This window comes from Plecotus auritus, assembly GCF_963455305.1.
Source record: "Plecotus auritus genome assembly, chromosome: 9".
Lineage (NCBI taxonomy): Eukaryota > Metazoa > Chordata > Mammalia > Chiroptera > Vespertilionidae > Plecotus > Plecotus auritus.
The window spans coordinates 77,511,352-77,534,349 of record NC_137783.1 but is presented as its reverse complement, the minus strand read 5'-3'; the positions used below and the strand labels follow the sequence as shown (position 1 = coordinate 77,534,349).

The 22,998-nt window shown below is 39.0% G+C and overlaps 1 protein-coding gene across 2 annotated transcripts in view; it reads left to right on the top strand.

Annotated features, from left to right (window-relative positions):
* The window catches only part of PDGFD (platelet derived growth factor D), a 279,623-nt gene that overhangs the window by 238,649 nt on the left and 17,976 nt on the right, over window positions 1-22,998 (top strand). For both annotated transcript variants that reach the window (XM_080641016.1, XM_080641015.1), the window contains exon 5: window positions 2,988-3,186. In XM_080641016.1, coding sequence (XP_080497142.1) covers window positions 2,988-3,186 — 199 coding nt within the window. The remainder of the gene's footprint in view (window positions 1-2,987; window positions 3,187-22,998) is intronic.

Genomic DNA, 22,998 nt, shown 5'->3' with positions numbered 1-22,998 from the left:
CTATCTTTTGCTCTTTGGGGGATTTTTCAAAATTGCCTCAGATGGCAGGATTTCCTCAGTTCTGGATTCTGTGAGGATTTGATTCGCCTGGCATGGCTGCTGGACTAGAATAACGGAGCCGGAGATCAGTGAGGTCTCTGAGAGTGATGTTAGAGTGTTTTATTTGTGTGGCTTTGACAGTCCAAAATGCCTACTTGGGACCCAGCTAAGTACGCAATCATTGTCAGGCAGGTGAGGATGAAAATAAGGCAGATAAAACTGTAGAGCTGGGGGCTAGGCAGGAGGCTTGGACAGTTAGCAGCCTGAGACTGACAGTTCAAAGTAGATTCCAGAGGTGGCTTTATAACCCAAGACCTAGCATGCTATTCTGTCAAGACATCTTCCAGCTTCTCAAGCTTCCTACGCATGATAACTCAGGGCTGTCTACCCAGTCCTGCCCGAAGTGCAGAAGTTGCAAGCTTAAAGGACCCAATACTAACTCAGGATAACCCCAGTCCTCTAAACGAGAGAGATCATGCCGTCCATTTGGAATATCTGTGGAACCTCAGCCCTGAGTCCACATCGACCACAAAGTTTTCAGATTGGGCCCAAATCCAGGTTCTGATTAGTCCTCTGGGAAGACCAAATAGATGTGTCTTCTTCCACCAGCATTCTGGTTTTTAAGAACCTCTGCACTACAAGCAGGGTCTCTGAACCTATGAGTAACTTCTGTACAAACCATACTTTGTTTTTGCTGAAAGTGGTTAACAAAACTGATTAACAATTCTCAGATCACTTTTTTTTTTTTTTTACAAATTATCATTTTAAGGTAATTCAGTTAGGTTTAGAATTTGTTTTTGTAAACATATAACAAAAGCTGAATGAGATCAAAATGTGCAATTGAAGGAGGCACACCCAAATAGTTATTTCTCTCAAAAATAGGTTTTAAATAATTACCTAACAACCAAAAATGTTCTCATGGGTTTCTTAGGTCTGGTAGTCATTCATAAACACTGTCTTTACCATCATCCATGTTTCTGTCCATTGTCCTGAGTCAACACTTGAAAAAGGCACTAAACCTTACACATAAGGGTGGTGTCACATTTTATCTATGGGTTGGGTTTGCTTTTCAGACTAACATTAAAAGAAATTATTTATTCCGTTCTCCTCCTGAGACTGAGACCACCCCGCCTCAGCTTTTTCTTGATGAGTTATCTGCGTACATTCCACTTCCCAGGAGTTGCTCTTCTCCTGGTCAAGAGCAACCCCAGGAGCACCTTGCAGGAGTTCCCCAGAGCCATTGTAAGAAGCTTTTGTTTGGGTGGAAATGACTTGATGGATATCCCTGCTTTTATTTTAAAAGCCCAGGAAGCATTTTAATTTCAAAGCTTTTATATGCTGCCCATGCACCTAACACCGGCCAGCTTATTTTGGTTTTCTGGATTTAGATCCATATTTTTGTGATACAACACTAATTGTAAATCATCCGGTGACTATGAGCCAGGTAGACAGTAGATTCTCCAGACAATACAATTTGAATGAGAATTTGGAATTTTTGGGACTGAATCAAAGTATTATCTACCTCTAGTATTGATGCCAAGAGGAATATGAAAGGCAAAAATGAGGTACGTCAGTCAGAGTTCAGCTTAGACATACACACACACACACACATACACTCACACACACACACACACACACACACACACACACACACCTAGTGTAAGGAGCTAGCCTGACACTTTCACCCATCTATCTCATGTTTCCCACCGAAGAACACACACTCACTTTCTCCTACACTACAGGGCATATTTGAAAACTGCTCGCACGCATCAGTGGTAGGTTAATGCTTTTATACACTTAGTTTTGCTAAAGAGCAACTGTTCCTGTCAGAGCAAGTGATCATTGAATCGCTTACAGACCTTTGGCCCTTGGTTGGTTAAAAAGAGAAAACATTACCTGAGAGTGAGAATATAAATGTGGGCTTTACTGTCTCTGACTCTATGGTGCATATTAATTCTCAATAGGATACCGCAGTTAAGTTTCAGGAACACAAGTTTTCATTAATTTCCATTTTCTTGTAGTGATAGAAGATATTTGCCCTTGGGGGGGATCTTATTTGTTTGGCAGTTTCTTTAAAGACATTTAGAAACCATTTGAGACCACACGCTCTCGATTTCCTTGTTAATGGGTCATGAATTTCTACAGAGATGTTTGAATCATGGCTCATTTACCTCTAGATTAGTGAAGGGTTAGTGAAGTAAGTGCTTGGAAACTTATGTGGAGATATGTTTCAGGGAAAAGTACATAATCCCTTCCAGACTCTCAATGATGTGCATTACCATTTAAAAAAGTATTCCTGACAATATTTTAATGGCACCTAGGATTACTAGCAAGCTGCAGCACTTAAAAAAATACATTTGCTTCCCACGTGAATCTTTCACTCTGAAGTCAAGAGAGCCAGTTTCCTGGCTAATTATCCTTATTGACAGTAAATAAGCCGATTAAAGTGCCAAATTTTATCAAGATGTCTCCAGAGTAGATTCAAACTCTGCTCACACGACACCAGCAATGCTAGGTGATCTGTAAAGAGGGGACACAGAGGCTAACCCTGGGAGAATGGGAAAGATATGCAAAACTTGCATGGAAGGAGTTCAAAATTTAATTGCTCACCATTAGTTGTTGATATGGATATGGATGTGGGGCATTGAACCAAGAAATTGGATGACTTAATTTTAATATTTCCACCTAGCCCATATCTTTTTTAATGATTAAAATTCAGATGATGTGGAAGTTTTATAATCTGCCTGGTTTGGATTTGCAAAAAAGTGAATGGTTATCATTTACCAATTATTTGTACTTGTTTAGAAATAGTACTGTAGCATGATATTTACACACATGATGTCTTATAATCCCAGTCTTATTTATCTTCCTTCCATGTAGCTGTATGACTATTGTATTTCACAGCAATGGGCTTTTTCTGAGTACACTGAGCTGTATGTCACTCTTAGGGGGTATCCTATCACTCTCCATCAGTAACTGACACCACTCTCACTGCGGATGCTCTGGATAAAACAGTTGCACAATTTGATACGGTGGAAGATCTGCTCAAGCACTTCAGTCCTGAATCCTGGCAAGAAGATCTTGAGAATCTATATTTGGACACCCCTCATCATCGAGGCCGGTCATACCATGACAGGAAGTCAAAAGGTAAGAAACAGAGCATTAGCAGATCTTCATAAGTAGATAGGAGTATTAACTGGACTAATAATTAAAGATTAGCAATGCAACATTTTTAATTCACTTAAATCAGGTGATTATTGTCAGTCCATTATCACATATCTTTTTTACAACACTTTGATATGAAGTTCTGTGTTTTTTTCAAACTGTGTTGTTTGTATGGGACTAAGAAAGGTCTGATTTAGTCAAAGATCTGCCATAGTTTGAAGCTAGAAAAGACCTTCTAAAATTATTCAGATGAGCTTTGTGATTCTAGGCAAGTAAGGCATTATTAGCCCCACTATAAACCGTGAAGGTAACCAAAGTCAGGGGAAGTAAATAATTCATCATAGCCTGTGGTTATTTAGCAATGGCTAGGAGGTGAGAATTATGACCTCTTGCCTCCAGGGGCAGAGCCAGTGCCTCTCTGATGAATATTAATTTAGCCCAGGACTCAGTGTTGGCGGAGAGGCTCCTGGTAAAGCAATGGTCAAAACTCTGCAGATTTCAATTCTACTCATTCGATGTCTATTTTATAAAATTTTTAAGAGGAGCTACCATGTACTTGCCGTCCTGGGTGGTTCACAGGATGTAAACATCTCCAGATAGAAGCAAAGAAGTCTGGGATAGTTTATTCAATGGGGAGATTTAGGAAAGTATAATGAGGGGAGAAGAGAGGAACATTCAGGCAGAGAAAACATGAGTTAAAACAATAATACTTAAGCTCTTCAAAAATAAATATTCTAGACCTATATCTGAGTGATATGATCTTAGGATGAAAAAGTTCATTTGAATGTTTAACTCAAATTAATGGAGAAATAACTTGTGATTTCCTTTTTCTTTATTTTATTTTATTTTTGCTTTTTATTTATTTATTTATTTATTTTTATCGTTTAAAGTATTACACATAGTAGTACATATATCTCCCTTTTTCTTGATTTTGCTTTTTAAAACATTTTCCTTCAAAACCACTTTTTTAAAACATTTCTTTATTGATTAAGGTATTACATATGTGTCCTTATTCCCCATTACCCCCCACCTCCCATTCATGCCCCCACACCCCTGTTGTCTGTGTCCATTGATTAGGCTTATATGCATGCATATAAGGCCTTTGGTTGATCTCTTTCCCTTACCCCCACCGTCCCCTACCTTCCCTGAGGTTTGATGTTCTGATTGATGTTTCTCTGTCTCTGGATCTATTTTTGTTCATCAGTTTATGTTGTTCATTATATTCCACAAATGAGTGAGATCATGTGATATTTATCTTTCTCTGCCTGGCTTATTTCACTTAGCATAATGCTCTCCATCTCCATCCATGTTGTTGCAAATGATAAGAACAACTTCTTTTTTACCTCAGCATAGTATTGCATTGTGTAGATGTACCACAGTTTTTGAATCCACTCATCTGCTGATGGGCACTTAGGCTGTTTCCAAATCTTAGCTATGGTGAATTGTGCTGCTATGAACATAGGGGTGTATATATCCTTTCTGATTGGTGTTTCTAGTTTCTTGGGATATATTCCTAGAAGTGGGATCACTGGGTCAAATGGGAGTTCCATTTTTAGTTTTTTGAGGAAACTCCATACTGTTCTCCACAGTGGCTGTACCAGTCTGCATTCCCACCAGCAGTGCACGAGGGTTCTTTTTTCTCCAAATCCTCACCAGCACTTGTCGTTTGTTGTTGATGATAGCCATTCTGACAGGTGTGAGATGATACCGCATTGTTGTTTTGATTTGCATCTCTCAGATAATTAGTGACTCTGAGCATGTTTTCATATGTCTCTTGGCCTTCCTTCTGTCTTCTTTCGAAAAGTGTCTATTTAGATCAGTTGCCCATTTTTTGATTGGGTTGTTTATTTTCTTTTTGTTAAGCTGCATGAGTTCCCTGTAAATGTTGGAGATTAAACCCTTATCATTGATATCATTGGCAAATATGTTCTCCCAATCAGTGGGCTTTCTTGTTGTTTTATTGATGGTCTCCTTTGCTGGGCAAAAGCTTTTTATTTTGATGTAGTCCCATTTGTTTATTTTCTCTTTAGTTTCCATTGCCCTAGAAGCAGTATCAGTGAAGAAATTGCTTTGGCATATGTCAGAGATTTTTCTGCCTATGAATTCCTCTAGTATTTTTATGGTTTCCCATCGTATGTTTAAGTCATTGATCCATTTTGAGTTTATTTTTGTGTATGGTGTAAGTTGGTGGTCTAGTTTCATTTTTTGCATGTATCTGTCCAATTTTCCCAACACCATTTATTGAAGAGACTGTCTTGACTCCATTGTATGTTCATGCCTCGTTTGTCAAATATTAATTGAGCGTAGTGATTTGGGTCGATTTCTGGGTTCTCTATTCTATTCCATTGATCTATATGTCTGTTCTTATGCCAGTACCAGGCAGTTTTGAGAACAGTGGCTTTGTAATACAGCTTGAAATCTGGTATTCAGAACCCACCTACTTTGTTCTTCTTTCTCAGGATTGCTGTTGCTATTCGGGGTCTTTTTTTTTTTATTCCAGATGAATTTTTGGAGAGTTCTTTCTAGGTCTGTGAAACATGCCATTGGTATTTTAATGGGGAGTGCATTGAATCTATAGATTGCTTTGGGTAGTATAGACATTTTAACAATGTTGATTCTCCCAATCCATGAACATGGTATGTTCTTCCATCTGTTTACGTCTTCCTCTATCTCTTTTTTCAGTGTCATGTAGTTTTCTGTGCATAGGTCTTTTACCTCCTTAGTTAAGTTTATCCCCAGGTATCTTAATTTTTTTGGTGCGATGGTATATGGGATTGCTTTTTTAGTCTCTCTTTCTGTAAGTTCATTATTGGTGTATAGAAATGCCATAGATTTCTTGGCATTAATTTTGTATCCTGCTACATTGCCAAATTCATTTATTAAGTCTAATAATTTTTTGATAGAGTCTTTAGGGTTTTCTATGTACAGTATCATGTCATCTGCAAATAAGAACAGTTTTACTTCTTCTTTTCCAATTTGGATGCCTTTTATTTCTTCTTCTTGTCTGATTGCAATGGCTAGTACTTCCAGTATTATGTTGAACAGGAGTGGTGAGAGTGGGCATCCCTGTCTTGTTCCTGTTCTTAGAGGAAATGGTTTTAGATTTTTCCCATTGAGTATGATGTTAGCTGTGGGTTTGTCATATATGGCTTTTATTATGTTGAGGTATGATCCTTCTATTCCCACCTTGTTGAGAGTTTTTACCAAGAAAGGGTGTTGGATTTTGTCAAATGCTTTTTCTGCATCAATTGATATGACTGTGATTTTTATCTCTCAATTTGTTTATGTGATGTATCACGTTTATTGACTTGCGGATATTGTACCATCCTTGCATTCCTGGGATAAATCCTACTTGGTCATGGTGTATGATCTTTCTGATGTAGTGCTGGATCTGATTTGCTAGAATTTTGTTGAGGATTTTGGCATCTATGTTCATGAGGGATATTGGCCTGTAATTCTCTTTCATTGTGTTGTCTTTATCTGGTTTTGGTATTAGGGTGATGCTGGCTTCATAGAAGGACCTTGGAAGTGTTCCCTCCTCTTGAATTTTCTGGAATAGTCTGAGGAGGATAGGTTTTAGTTCTTTCTTGAATGTTTGGTAAAACTCCCCTGTGAAGCCATCTGGCCCTTGCCTTTTGTTTTCCGGAAGCTTTTTGATGACTGCTTCAATTTCTTCCATAGTTATCAGCCTATTAAGATTTTTAGTATCTTCCTGAGTATGTTTTGGAAGGTTGTATTTTTCTAGAAATGTGTCCATTTCCTCCAGGTTGTCTAGTTTATTAGAATAGAGTTGTTCATAGTATTTTTTAGTAATCCTTTGTATTTCAGTGGGGTCTGTTGTTATTTCTCCTCTTTCATTTCTGATTTTGTTTATTTGGGTCCTCTCTCTTTGCTTCTTGGTGAGCCTGGCTAGAGGTTCATCAATCTTGTTTATCCTTTCGAAGAACCAGCTCTTGGTTTTATTGATCTTTTGTATTGTTTTTTTTTTTTTTTTGGTCTCTATGTCATTCATTTTTGCTCTGATCTTTATTATTTCCTTCCCTCTGCTCACTGTGGGCTTTTCTTGTTGCTCTTTTTCTAATTCTTTGAGTTGTTGAGTTAGATAATTTATTACCCTTTTTCTTGTTTCTTAAGGTAGGCCTGTAGAGCTATAAACTTCCCTCTCAGGACTGCTTTCATTGTATCCCATAGTATTTGCATTGTTGTGTTTTTATCATCATTATTCTCCAGGATGTTTTTAATTTCTTCTTTGATCTCATTGATAACCCAATCATTGTTTAATAGTATGCTATTCAGCTTCCAAATGTTTGAATTTTTTGGAATGCTTTTATTGTAGGTTATTTCTAATATTATGCCATTGTGGTCTGAGAAAATGCTTGATATGATTTCAATCTTTTTGAATTTGGGGAGACTTTGTTTGTGACCCAATATGTGGTCTATTTTTTAAAATGTCCCATGTGCACTTGAGAAGAACGTATATTCTGTGGCTTTGGGGTGAAATGCTCTGAAGATGTCAGTTAGGTCCATCTGATCTAGTGAGTCATTTAGAATTGCTGTTTCTTTGCTGATTTTTTGTTCAGAGGATTTATCCATTGATGTCAGTGGTGTATTAAAGTCCCCTACTATGATTGTATTGTTGTCAATCTCTCCCTTGATATCTTCCAGAATTTTTTTTTATGTATTTGCATGCTCCTGCATTGGGTGCATATATGTTTATCAGGGTCATATCCTCTTGTTGTATCGATCCCTTTATTATTATGAAGTGGCCTTCCTTATCTCTTGTTATGGCCTTTACTTTGAGGTCTATTTTGTCAGAAATAAGTATTGCTACCCCAGCTTTTTTTTCATATCCATTTGCCTGAAAGATGTTTTTCCATCCCTTCACTTTCAGTCTGTATGAGTCCCTTTTTCTGAGGTGGGTGTCTTGTAGACAGCATATATATGAGTCGTGTTTTTTTATCCATTCACCCACTGGATATCTTTTGATTGGAGCATTTTGTCTGTTTACATTTAAAGTTATTATTGAAAGGTACTTATTTGTAGCCATTTTTATTTTTTGTGTCTGTGTTCCTTCTTACCTTTTTATTTCTTCTTTTTACACCAGTCCCTTTAGCATTTCTTGTATTGCTGGCTTGGTAGTGACAAACTCTCTTAGCATTTTTTGTCTGTGAAGCACCTTATTTCCCCTTTAATTTTGAATGATAACCTTGCTGGATAGAGTATCCTTGGATTCATTCCCTTGGTTTGCATCACTTTGTAAATTTCCTTGCATTCTTTTCTGGCCTGAAGTGTTTCTGTTGAGACATCATTTGATAATCTAATGGGAGCTCCCTTGTATGTAACTTTCTGTCTCTCTCTTGCAGCCTTTAAGATTCTCTCTTTGTCCTGAATATTTGCCATCATAATTATGATGTGTCTTGTGTGGGTGTTTTCAGGTTCATCCTGTTTGGGACTCTCTGTGCTTGTGTGACTTTTTTCTTTGCCACATCAGGGAAGTTTTCTGACATTATTTCTTCAAATAGTTCTTCTAACCCTTGTTCCTCTTCCTGTTGTTCAGGCCCCCCTATTATTTGTATGTTGCCTCATTTCATGTTGTCCCATAGCTCCCTTAGGCTCTCCTCCTGCCTTTTAATTTTTTTCTCCAGTTGCAATTCAGTTTGGCTGTGTTTTGCTTCCTTGTCTTCTAGTTCACTAATTCGGTCCTCTGCTTCTCCTAGTCTACTGTTGAAACTTTCCATGGTGTTTTTTTATTGCAGCTATATCACTCTTCATTTCTTCTTTATTCTTACATAAGTTGTTTATTTTTTTCATCCATTTCTTCTTGATTCTTACATAAGGTGTTGATTTTTTCTTCCATCTGGCTTATGAACTCTATGACCCTTAGTCTCAATTCTCTTTTTGACATATTGCATGCCTCTGTTTCACTTAGCTGCTTTTCTGGTGATTCCTCCTTTTCTTTCCTTTGAGGGTATCTTTGTCTACCCATTTTTGGTCTCACCAACTGACCTAGATGTCGAGCTGTGCAAGGGCTGTTCCTTGGGTGGCAGTGGCTTCTCTGGCTGCGGTTGCTCCTTGGGCAGTTATGGTAGCAGCTGCTTCTCAGTTGGCAGCAGCTCCTCTGGTGGGTGCTGTTCGCAGCAGTGGTGCCTCCTCTGGCTGGTGAGGGAAGCTGCTCATATAGCTGCTGTTCCTTGGACAGGGGTGGGATGATTATGAGGTTGCTGCTCCTCGGATGGGAATGGGTTGCTCATGTCCGCTGCTCCTCGGGCAGGGGCCAGCTGCTCACGTGGTTGCTGCTCCTCGGGCAGGGGCAGACTGCTCGCATGGCTGCTCTTCTTTAGATGGGGGCTGGCTGCGTGCTGCTGCTGCTTCTCAGATGGGATGGGCTACTCGTGATGCCACTGCTCCTTGGACAAGGGCAGGTTGCTTGCAGGGCTGCTCCTTGTACGGGTGCGGGTTGCTTGTGCAGCTGCTTCTCCTCGGACGGAGGGCGGTCTGCTCATGCTGCTGCTGCTCCTCACATGGGAGTGAGCTACTCGTGCTGTTGATGCTCCTCGGACAGGGACGGGCCACTCACCTGGCTCCTTCTCGTCGGACAGGTGCAGACTGCATGTGGGTGCTGCTCCTTGGACCAGTGCGGACTGCACAGGGTTGCTGCTCTTTGGACGTGGGTGGTCTGCTTATGTGGCTGCTGCTCCTCAGATATGGGGAGGCTGCTCATGTGGCTGCTGATCCTCAGAAGGGAGTAGGCTGCTCACACACCTGCTGCTCCTCAGATGTGGGACGGCGGCTCATGCGGCTGCTTCTCCTTGGAAAGGGACAGTCTACTCACACAGCTGCTGCTCCTTGGAAGGGGGTGGGCTTCTTGCACAGCTGCTGCTCCTTGGAAGGCGGCTGGCTGCTCATGCGGTACAGCTGCTGCTCTTTGGACAGGTGCAGGGTGTGGGCTGCACGCAGCTGCTGCTCCTTGGTTGCAGGCTCAATCCCTGGCCCTGGTCAAGTTGCCTGTGGGAGGCAACCAAGTAATGTGTCTCCTCTTTTTGAATAAAAGTATAATTTATAATCTGTTATAACCTTGCTTTATTTGATAAGATTTGTTATCATTAAAATTTTCTGTAAAAGTTTTGGATGGCTCGCTTGCTTCATAGATGTGAAGGCATTTAGCTAAAATATAGCTTGTTTCCTACACTTTTAAAAAATATATATTTTATTGATTTTTTTTACAGAGAGGAAGGGAGAGGGGTAGAGAGGTAGAAACATCCATCAGCTGCCTCCTGCACACCCCCTACTAGGAATGTGCCAGCAACCAAGGTTGGCTAGAATGGAACTTGGGACCCTTCAGTCCACAGGCCGGCGCTCTGTCCACTGAGCCAAACCGGTTAGGGCTTGTTTCCTATACTTTGTAGTATCAGGGATACTTTTAAGAAATGAACCTGGGATGCTTTAGAAGATAGTTTCTGTTGGTAAGCACAACCTAGTAGACCGTTTGGACTGAAGCAACTAATTAGTTAACTCCTGCCTGAGTCTGCTGCTTATGACTTAAGTGATACTCTTACACACTTCCAATGTATACTTTAGGTGGCACAGGAGAGTCACTGGTGGCCCTAAATGGTGGAGCTTTCCATATGCATATAACTGTAACTCACACTGAATCTCCCCAGGCCTCAGACTGTATTCAACTCAAAGGAAAAAACTGCTTTTCTGTAAGGCATCACTGTCTTTAAATCTTTATTAGGTAAACTTAAAGGAAAATAAAATATTCATAATGTTTTGAAGACCCAAGAAAAACAATTTTAAATGATATTGGAGAAAGAAATGATAAAATATGATTACAGTTAAGTATCTTAATCACTATAGCTATTCAAGGGGTCCCCCTCTTGCACCTATTTTTTTGGAAATATTAAAATTTAAAAGTCACCTAAACTCACTACTTTTCACCCAGAAATTATTTTAAGTTTGAGGCAGGGTGCCTGCATTTACATCCTAACCCTGCCACTTGCAAGTTTTGTGACTTTTCAGCAAGTCATTGAACCTTCCTGAGCCTCTGTCTTCTCATTGGCAATGTATATATGATAACACCTACTTCCAGGAATCCTTAGTGGTGCCAGTAAGAGGACCTGGCACCCAGTACTTGTTTAAGAAATGTCAGCTAGCGACAGGTGCTTGGAATTCTGAAATATGTTTGCATCACTTCCTTGGTAAGGCCTTTCTTGTCCTTTGTCCTCTCCCTGTGGACCCCATTCTCCCCCCGCCCACCCCCCCAAAAAAAAAGTTTAGAGTACTTGGGAATCCACAGCCCTTATATGTCCTTCTACTGCATTGTTATTGTACTTTAAAGGAAACATGCAATCCTATGACTTAAGAGCATCAACTGTAGCTTAACATTAAATCACCTGAGGATCTTTAAAAAAACTACAAATGCCTAGTCCCATCTCAGATGCACTGACTCAGAATCTCTGAAGGTGGCACGGGATGGAGTGTTGATGTTATTTGATGGCTCCTAGGAGGTTGAGGTTGGTCATTAGAGGAAGCCATGGTGGAGAGCTACAGCTTTGGAGATTGTTCATCCTATGTCTCTAGCATTTGGCATAGGCTCTGACACATTTTATCTGTTCAATTACTGTTTGTGATATTGATTATATTAATAATCCAGCATTAGTCTATTTCTAATGTTTACAGAAACCTACCCCATATACTAAGGATTATAGAATTATTAAGAATGGCTTTGCCCCAGCCTGGTGGCTCAGTTGATTGGAGTGTCATCCCACACACCAAAAAGATTGCCAGTTCAATTTTCAGTCAGGGCACATATCCAGGTTGTGGGTTCCATCCCCAGTCAGGATGCATCCAGGAGGCAACTGATGGCTCTCTCTCTCTCTCTCTCTCTCTCTCTCTCTCTCTCTCTCTCTTTCTCCTACCCCTCCCTCTCTCCCTTCCTCTCTCTCTCAAATCAATAAACGTATACTGGGGTGAGGATTTTTTTAAAAATGCCTTTGGCTGCTGAAATAACTTCGTAAGAGCATTCAAGATGACTTTCTACTTTTTTCTGACAGAGTAAACATTTCTCTCCCCAGTTGGCTTAGATTCCATTTCTTAATCTCTTGTTTAAAATGGTCCTGAGGCAAATCTGTACTGTTTCATTTAACATTGGCAAGTCACCACAGCCTCTGCACTTGTATAAATGTGCTGATTTAATTGTTAATCGTTCCACTGATGCTGAACCACCTGCATGTGTCACAAGCAAAGGAAATCAGGTTTAATATTTTAGCTGCTAGTTTTGGCTTCTGGAACTTAAAAATACAAATTTGTGGTTTGTATCCTGATGTATAAGAAAGGGAGAAGTGAGTAAAGAGTGAAAACAGAAAAACTAGATATCTAGTGGTATCATTAGGTATCAAATAAAATGTGAACTTTATAGGATCCGTGAAAGGTTACCTATTATCAGAATGATAACTGTTAATGATGTTGTGCAGAAGCAAACATCATTTATGAATATCTATTAAATATCCATACTTCTGATTTGCCCAGACTGATCAAAAGTGGCATTTTTCTTGATACCAATGAGCAAGATTCTAAGATGACCCTTCATTGTCAAAGGGTCAAACACAGAGTTTTGTAAATCCTATCTAATAAAGAGGTAGTATTCAAATTGACCATCACTCCAGAACACAAGATGGCCACCCCCATGTGGTCAAAGATGGTTGCCACCATGTGGACACAAGATGGCCACCACAAGATGGCCGGCAGGGGAGGGCAGTTGGGAAGGACCAGGCCTGCAGGGGAGAGAAGTTGGGGGCAATCAGTCCAGCAGAAGAGGGCAGTTGGGGGCGACCAGGCCTGCAGGGGAAGACAGTTAGGGGTGACCAGGCCAGCAGGAGGAAGCAGTTAAGGGTGACCGGGCTGGCAGGGGAGGGCAGTTACGGGCAACCAGACCAATAGGGAAGAGCAGTTGGGAGCAACCTGGCCTGCAGGGGAAGGCAGTTGGCGGGGGGGTGGGGGGTGGAGACCAGTCCTGCAGTGGAGGGCTGTTGGGGGTGACCAGGCTGGGCCAGCAGGGGAGCAGTTAGGCATCAATCAGGATGGCAGGGGAGTGGTTAGGGGGTGATCAGGCTGGCAGGCAAAAGTGGTTAAGGGCAATCAGGCAGGCAGGCAGGCAAGCGGTTGGGAGCCAGCAGTCTTGGATTGTGAGAGGGATGTCCCAGATTGGAGAGGGTGCAGGCTGGGCTGAGGGACACACCCCCCCCACCCCCATGCACAAATTTTATGCACTGGGCCTCTGGTTCTATAATAAAACACCAACACTGGCTGAAGAACTTATGAATGGGGTAGAAAGAGTTAATATTCAAAATTAAATGTTATGCTTTGCTTCTATTGTTTATTTGAAGGTTGGTGACAGTGAATTTTTAGATCTCTTTAAATAGAGAGTTGAAAATAGGAAGAAAGAGAACTGTAAGAGTTTGGGGAGAAGAGGGAGGAAAAGATACAGATAACATTGTCAAGTACTGAAGCCAGAAATTCATCGCATAAGATCTACTTTTTAAAAATTCACAAGAAATAGATAAGCTCCAACTTGTCTAAGAACTTCTGACTGAAGATAATATTACAAGTTAATATGTTCAACTTTAAGTTTTCTAGGGGGTAATGGAGAAAAGGTACTATGGATAATTGAAATCTATAGATAACTGTAGTTCCAAAACCCAATTTTTTGCCAATAATTTCAACCACATGCCTTCAACCTCAAATCTTCTCAAAAGTTTTAATATTTTTGTCAAGTTCAAGTTTCATCTACTTATTCTACCAATGCTAATATTACCACAGATGTGCATGTAATTAGTAAAAAACATCATAAAAGCTATGCGATTATCCTTTGAATCATTGTATGACCACTGAATTTAACTGAAATTATTCTGTGATGGGCTATAAAACAGGTACCTTTAAATTTAAGGGCAGTGTTTCTATACTCAAAATCATAGTGTGAAACTTGGCATTTCTAAATTAAATGATTCACCTTAAGCTCTACTAGACTGGGAATTCCTTGAGAAGCAATTTATAGAGATGAAGAATGTGAAATCTGTACTTTTACTTATTCCAGGAGAACTTGATTTTCCAGAATGAGTGTTTGGCATAGAAAAATCCAACATGTATAATAGCAAGGAGGAGGAGTGTTTTCACAGTTTAAGTATTGGATAAAAATATGGAGTTAATTGTTGATGCAGTTCAGATTAGTAGTTCTGAACTATAATTATGCTTAAAAATTAGTTTCTACTTTTTATGTGCCAAAATTGATGACTCCTCTTTTTAAAAATCAGTATTTTAATATCAAGTGGATCAAATATATTGATAGTAATTGATTCCAAATGATGGGGTTTGAAATATATAATTTTTACAGATTCTAAATAGATGCTGTAACTCTAAGACAGTTATAAATCCAGATCTAATACCAATTATATGATTTCTCTCTAAAATCTAAAACACTCAACTCTTTAATTTGCAAACTATTTACTGGTAAATAACTGGCATAAGAAACTAAGGAGTAAATAAAATAAATGTGCTGTGCACCAAAATGTTTGAAATGGTTCTGAGTTCTCTTAGGTCAGGATACCTTTTATTTTTAAATTAGTCTTTACAGCTATTTCTGCTGTGTTATGCCCCTGTATGCTAACCAAGAAGATACGAGTTTTCAATAGTGATGTATTCTGTGGTAAGTAATTTCAGAGTACATTGAGATATGAACATATTTTAGAAACAAGCTGAAGCCACCACAGGTGGAATGTCTGTAACTTTATCTGCCTATTTGAGATCTGTGTAAGAATTTTCAGAAAGCCCTTGGCTGACACTGGTGATGAATCTGATAAGTCAGCCTTGAGATATCATTTTTCTGTAGCTATCTATCTGTACATTAAACAAACAGAGGTACTGGGCACATTAAATCAAAATGGGTTTATTTTTCTAAGTTCTCATGTTGAATGAGGGTTAGGCTTCATTGAGTTTCCTGAATCATGTGGTATGCACCAAGTAAAAGCTTTCTTTATCAATATTAAAGTTGTTTTCCACAAATTTGATAGAAATAGAGTAAGAGAAAGAATGCTATAGTGGGAAAACCATGGAATTCCTTGTCATTTAAACTTGACATAAAATTCTAACTCAAATCCTAAGACTAGTGGCCTTGAAGAAGTCATTTATAGATCCCAAGCCTCTGTTTTCTGCAATTAAAATATCTCTAATTACAACCACTTCACAAAGTTGTGTTAGGATTGATAACAGCAGAGTATATAACACCTAGTGCACCCTCAATAGATGATAGCTACTATTATTACTTTTGAATACAAACATAAATATTAAAAAAGCAAGATATTTCTGTGAACCCCTCTGCTCTCTTCCCTCCTGTAGAGTATACGAATATTGTCAGATTTAAGTATCCACATAACCAGTACACTCATTAGACGTTTACAATAGGATCACCAAGTACATATTAAACTTTTCTATGATACTGTTTACCCAGAAACACTCTGGCACCATTTTGCTTGCTGGATGTTTCCTTTACAAATCTTGCCTTTTTATACTATAGGCACTGTTTATGATCCATATGATTTGTAAGTATCTAGATTCCCCACTCATTCAGTTTTCCAGAAAACATTACTAAAATCATACTCCTGTTTATCATGTTGCACGTGTCTATGAAGACACAGACATAAAATGTTTGAAGAAAATCTTGACCCCTCCCATTACCAATACAGCATGGAATTCCTAGTCAACACTGTCCATCATCATGGGGATCCTAACCTCACTTTCATCATCACAATTATTCCTCCCATCTAGGCTTATGATTCACGTGCAAATTGCTTAGAAAAATCCATTTTGTGGTGGAAAACCAAACCTTTATGGTCTGGGTGGGCAAATGTGCCTTTTCCACACAGTCACTCTTATTAACGATGAATATGTTTGCCTTGTGGATCCTGTGCCCATGTTTTCTGTGAAACATTTGGGGACCCCCCAGCATCTTTTTTCTCACCACCCAAATGGACTTGAGAAGAAAGCACACCCTTCCTAGGGCACTCCTTATGCTGACACTGCTGGTGCGGGGAGAGCTGGCTCATTAAGTGTCTTTACTTACAGAGGACTGTGCTAAGGCCCATGAAATGAAGTTGAATACACAATCATTGCCTTCCGACATTTAGATCAAGGTGGACATGACCTTCCTTTTCTTCGTGATCACCAGTTGCAGAATCTCAGCTGTTAGGGTGATTCCATTCTTATCCTTACCTCATTGATCTGTTTTACTCATTTCAACAATAATGTGGGGTATACCTACTGAGAGCTGGGGTTTGGACCTATGCTTCTAACAGTCTTAACGCACTCAATCTGACTAAATTCCTTAGCAGGAGAGTCTTCTTATTCCCATTTTACATGTAAAATAAACAAATTCAGAAACTTTCTGTGACAGCTACAAAGTAAAGAACCATGACATTAATCTGGGTTTCTTGGCTGCAGATCCCATGCTGTGGGAAACTCAATGGCTTTTAATGTTCAGAGACTAGTCATCTTCTAGTAAATAAAAGAAAGAGGGACATTTAAAATCTCTTTGATTCTTTTCATCACCTAACTTGTTTTCTCACTTTTCTTTTCTTAGATGTGCTTTATATATCCCCCAGGACATGAGTTCTTAGAATTCAGAGAATTACCTGTTGATGGTGTGAGCTGCTTTCATGCCTAATTCAATGCTTTGCAGGTATTCATGCACTCATCCATTCATTTGCAGCATATATTTGTCAAATGCCTGCATTATATGTCCAACGACTTTAGACAAGTCACTTAACTTCTGCATCTTAGTTTCCACTATCAAATGGGTTTAGTTATGAGAATTCACTGATACTGGGGTTTGTGAAAGCAGCCCACACAGTGACAGGCACATAGTAGGTACTCAATAAATTTCCATTCACTCACTGCTTAACAATGTTTTTATTTTTTTATTATTTTTTATTTTTTAAGATAAATTGTATGGAAAAAATGTTGTGTTTTTTTTTAAATTTCTTTATTGATTAAGGTATTACATATGTGTCCTTATTCCCCTATTACCCCCCACCTCCCATTCATGCCCCCACACCCCTGTTGTCTGTGTCCACTGATTAGGCTTATATGCATGCATATAAGGCCTTTGGTTGATCTCTCCCCCTTACCCCCACCCTCCCCTACCTTCCCTGAGGTTTGACGTTCTGATTGATGTTTCTCTGTCTCTGGATCTATTTTTGTTCATCAGTTTATGTTGTTCATTATATTCCACAAATGAGTGAGATCATGTGATATTTATCTTTCTCTGCCTGGCTTATTTCACTTAGCATAATGCTCTCCACCTCCATCCATGTTGTTGCAAATGGTAAGAACAACTTCTTTTTTACCACAGCGTAGTATTCCATTGTGTAGATGTACCACAGTTTTTGAATCCACTCATCTGCTGATGGGCACTTAGGCTGTTTCCAAATCTTAGCTATGGTGAATTGTGCTGCTATGAACATAGGGGTGCATATATCCTTTCTGATTGGTGTTTCTAGTTTCTTGGGATATATTCCTAGAAGTGGGATCACCGGGTCAAATGGGAGTTCCATTTTTAGTTTTTTGAGGAAACTCCATACTGTTCTCCACAGTGGCTGTACCAGTCTGCATTCCCACCAGCAGTGCACGAGGGTTCCTTTTTCTCCAAATCCTCACCAGCACTTCTCATTTGTTGACTTGTTGATAATAGCCATTCTGACAGGTGTGAGATGGTACCGCATTGTTGTTTTGATTTGCATCTCTCTGATGATTAGTGACTTTGAGCTTGTTTTCATATGTCTCTTGGCCTTCCTTCTGTCTTCTTTCGAAAAGTGTCTATTTAGATCAGTTGCCCATTTTTTGATTGGGTTGTTTATTTTCTTTTTGTTAAGCTGCATGAGTTCCCTGTAAATGTTGGAGATTAAACCCTTATCATTGATATCATTGGCAAATATGTTCTCCCAATCAGTGGGCTTTCTTGTTGTTTTATTGATGGTCTCCTTTGCTGGGCAAAAGCTTTTTATTTTGATGTAGTCCCATTTGTTTATTTTCTCTTTAGTTTCCATTGCCCTAGGAGCAGTATCAGTGAAGAAATTGCTTTGGCATATGTCAGAGATTTTTCTGCCCCTGAATTCCTCTAGTATTTTTTATGGTTTCCCATCGTATGTTTAAGTCCTTGATCCATTTTGAGTTTATTTTTGTGTATGGTGTAAATTGGTGGTCTAGTTTCATTTTTTTTTTTTTGCATGTATCTGTCCAATTTTCCCAACACCATTTATTGAAGAGACTGTCTTGAATCCATTGTATGTTCATGCCTCCTTTGTCAAATATTAATTGAGCGTAGTGATTTGGGTCGATTTCTGGGTCTCTATTCTATTCCATTGGTCTATATGTCTGTTCTTGTGCCAGTACCAGGCAGTTTTGAGAACAGTGGCTTTGTAATACAGCTTTATATCTGGTATTGAGATCTCACCTACTTTGTTCTTCTTTCTCAGGATTGCTGTGGCTATTCGGGGTCTTTTTTTTATTCCAGATGAATTTTTGGAGAGTTCTTTCTAGGTCTGTGAAATATGCCATTGGTATTTTAATGGGGAGTGCATTGAATCTATAAATTGCTTTGGGTAGTATAGACATTTTAACAATGTTGATTCTCCCAATCCATGAACATGGTATGTTCTTCCATCTGTTTACGTCTTCCTCTATCTCTTTTTTCAGTGTCGTGTAGGTTTCTGCGCATAGGTCTTTTACCTCCTTAGTTAAGTTTATTCCTAGGTATCTTAATTTTTTTAGTGTGATGGTAAATGGGATTGCTTTTTTAGTCTCTCTTTCTGTAAGTTCACTATTGGTGTTTAGAAATGACATAGATTTCTTGGCATTAATTTTGTATCCTGCTACATTGCCAAATTCATTTATTAAGGCTATTAGTTTTTTGATGGAGTCTTTCGGGTTTTTTATGTACAATATCATGTCATCTGCAAATAAGGACAGTTTTACTTCTTCTTTTCCAATTTGGATGCCTTTTATTTCTTCTTCTTGTCTAATTGCAAAGGCTAATACTTCCAGTACTATGTTGAACAGGAGTGGTGAGAGTGGGCATCCCTGTCTTGTTCCTGTTCTTAGGGGAAATAGTTTTGGTTTCTGCCCATTGAGTATGACGTTAGCTGTGGGTTTATCATATGTATCTTTTATTATGTTGAGGTATGATCCTTCTATTCCCACCTTGTTGAGAGTTTTTATCAAGAAAGGGTGTTGGATTTTGTCAAATGCTTTTTCTGCATCAATTGATATGACTATGTGATTTTTATCTCTCAATTTGTTTATGTGATGTATCACGTTTATTGACTTGCGGATATTGTACTATCCTTGCATTCTTGGGATAAATCATACTTGGTCATGGTGTATGATCTTTCTGATGTAGTGCTGGATCCAATTTGCTAGAATTTTGTTGAGGATTTTGGCATCTATGTTCATGAGGTATATTGGCCTGTAATTCTCTTTCATTGTGTTGTCTTTATCTGGTTTTGGTATTAGGGTGATGCTGGCTTTATAGAAGGAGCTTGGAAGTGTTCCTTCCTCTTGAAATTTTTGGAATAGTCTGAGGAGGATAGGTTTTAGTTCTTCCTTTAATGTTTGGTAAAACTCCCCTGTGAAGCCATCTGGTCTGGGCTTTTGTTTGCTGGAAGCTTTTTGATGACTGCTTCAATTTCTCCCATAGTTATTGACCTATTGAGATGTTTAGATTCTTCCTGATTGAGTTTTGGAAGGTTATATTTTTCTAGGAATATGTCCATTTCCTCCAGGTTGTCCAGTTTGTTGGAATAGAGTTGTTCGTAGTATTTTTTAGTAATCCTTTGTATTTCGGAGGGGTCTGTTGTTATTTCTCCTCTTTCATTTCTGATTTTGTTTATTTTGGTCCTCTCTCTTTGCTTCTTGGTGAGCCTGGCTAGAGGTTCATCAATCTTGTTTATCCTTTCAGAGAACCAGCTCTTGGTTTTTGTGATCTTTTGTATTGTTTTTTTGGTCTCTATGTCGTTTATCTCCGCTCTGATCTTTATTATTTCTTTCCTTCTGCTTACACTGGGCTTTTCTTGTTGCTCTCTTTCTAACTCTTTGAGTTGTAGGGTTAGGTAATTTATTACCATTGTTTCCTGTTTTTTGCAGTAGGCTTGTAGAGCTATGAACTTCCCTCTCAAGACTGCTTTCACTGTGTCCCATAGATTTTGGATTGTTGTGTTTTCATTGTCATTTGTTGCCATGATGTTTTTTATTTCTTCCTTGATTTCTCTGGTAACCCAGTCATTGTTTAATAGCATGCTGTTTAGTCTCCATGTGTTTGATTTTTTTGGATTGTTTTTATTGTAGTTGATTTCCAGTTTTATGCCACTGTGATCTGAGAAGATGCTTGATATGATTTCTATCTTCTTGAATTTGAAGAGACTTTGCCTATGTCCCAATATATGGTCTATCTTTGAAAATGACCCTTGTGCACTTGAGAAGAATCTGTATTCTGTGGATTTGGGGTGAAATGTTCTGAAGATGTCAATTAATTCCATCTGGTCTATTGAGTCTTTTAAGATTGATGTTTCTTTGCTGATTTTTTTGTTTAGAGGATTTGTCCAATGGTGATAGTGGGGTATTAAAGTCTTCTACTATGATTGTATTGCTGTCAGTCTCTCCTTTGATACCCTCCAGGAGATTTTTTTATGTATGTGGGTGCTCCTGTATTGGGTGCATATATGTTTACCAGAGTTATTATCTTCTTGTTGGATTGCTCCCTTTAGTATTATGAAGTGGCCTTCCTTATCTCTTGTTATGTCCTTCACTTTGAGATCTAATTTGTCAGATATAAGAATTGCTACCCCAGCTTTTTTTTCATTTCCATTCACCTGAAAAACCTTTTTCCATCCCTTCACCCTCAGTCTGTGTGTGTCTTTTTTTCTGAGGTGGGTTTCTTGTAGACAGCAGATATATAGGTTGTGTTTTCTTATCCAATCCGTTACCCTATATCTTCTGATTGGGGCATTTAATCCATTTACATTTAAAGTTATTATTGATAGGTACTTATTTGTTGCCATTTTTATTCTTTACCCCTGGTTCCTTCTTCTCTTCCTATTTCTTTTTCTTTTTTTTTTTTTTTTTTTTTTTTTACAGGAGACCCTTTAGCATTTCTTGCATTGCTGGTTTGGTAGTAATAAATCTCCTTAGTCCTTTTTTGTCTGTGAATCTCCTGATTTCACCTTCAATTTTGATTGATAGCCTTTCTGGGTACAGTATTCTTGGATCCAGACCCTTCCTTTGCATGACTTTGTATATTTCATACCATTCCTTTCTGGCCTGATGAGTTTCTGTCAGTTGCTAGTCTGATGGGGGTTCCTTTGTAGGTAACTTTCTGTCTCTCTCTGGCCACTTTTAAGATTCTTACTTTGTCATTGGTGTTTGCCAATTTAATTATAATGTGCCTTGGCGTCGGTCTTTTGGGGTTCATTTTGCTTGGGACTCTGTGAGCTTCTTGAATTTGTGTGGTTTTTTTCTTCACTATATCAGGGAAGTTTTCTGTCATTATTTCTTCAAACAGGTTTTCTGTTCCTTGCTCACTTTCTTCTCCTTCTGGGACCCCTATTATGCAGATGTTGTTTTGTTTTGTGTTGTCTCAAAGTTCCCTTAGGCTCTTCTCCTGCTTTTTATTTTTTTTTTCTAGAAGCTGCTCTACTTGGGTATTTTTTCCTACCTTGTCTTCTAGTTCACTGATGCGGTCCTCTGCTTCTTTTAGTCTACTCTTAATGCTTTCTAGTGAGTTCTTTACAGCAGCAATGTCATTTTTCATTTCTTCTTGGTTCTTCTTCATTTCCTCTTGGTTCTTACTCATATTGTCGAATTTGTCTTCCATTCTTTTCAGCCACCTTATGACCATTTCTCTGAATTCTTTCTCTGACAAGTTGCTTGCCTCCATTTCATTTACTTCCTTTTCTGGTGATGCCTGCTTTTCTTTCATATGCGGGCTGTTCTTTGTCTCCCCATGGTCGCTCTTCTCTGGGTGTCTGATTATGTAGACACTCTCCTTTCTGTGGTGGAGTGTAGAACTCCTCTGAATCTACTTGTTTGCACCTATTGGGGACTGGTGCTCTGTGGTTCGCAGCTGTTCGGTGGGTGCCGCAGTTGTAGATTTTCAGGCTTCCGATAACATCCACTTTCCCCTTCAGGATGGCATGGTCTCCACGTCCTAGCTGGTGGCTCCAGGAAGGAAAACAGAAGCATTGGGGACTGTCTGGTCAGGGGAGCCCCGACCAGCAGTCCCCCACCTTCTCTTGGAGTGTAGCTGTCCCTGAACTCACCAAAAGACACTCCCCATGCTACCCTCAGCTGTTCTTTCTATCTGCTCCGGGACAAGGCTCGGGACACGTCTGTCTATTCCACCGCCATTTTTTTTCCCCCTTAACAATGTTTTTAAACCCTGAAAATTAAAAATTGTCTAATTGGGAACTTTTTAATGTGACTTAGGTTGATTTCTATAAATACAAGTGGTAAATGTTTCCATTTAGAAATTAAACCAGCAAATGAAGTAATGGAATTTAATATTTTAAGTTTAAAATATTTTGATGTTCCCTCACTGAAAATTATAAAATAGTTGTTCATTCCTGATTTACTTGAACTTCTAAATTGGGGTTGAAATGTGAAAAGAGTTTTCACAATTATGTGTAGATTTGTAGAAAATTACAGTGAGGTTGTAATGTCCATAGAGATGATGAATTTTCCTGGGGAATTTAT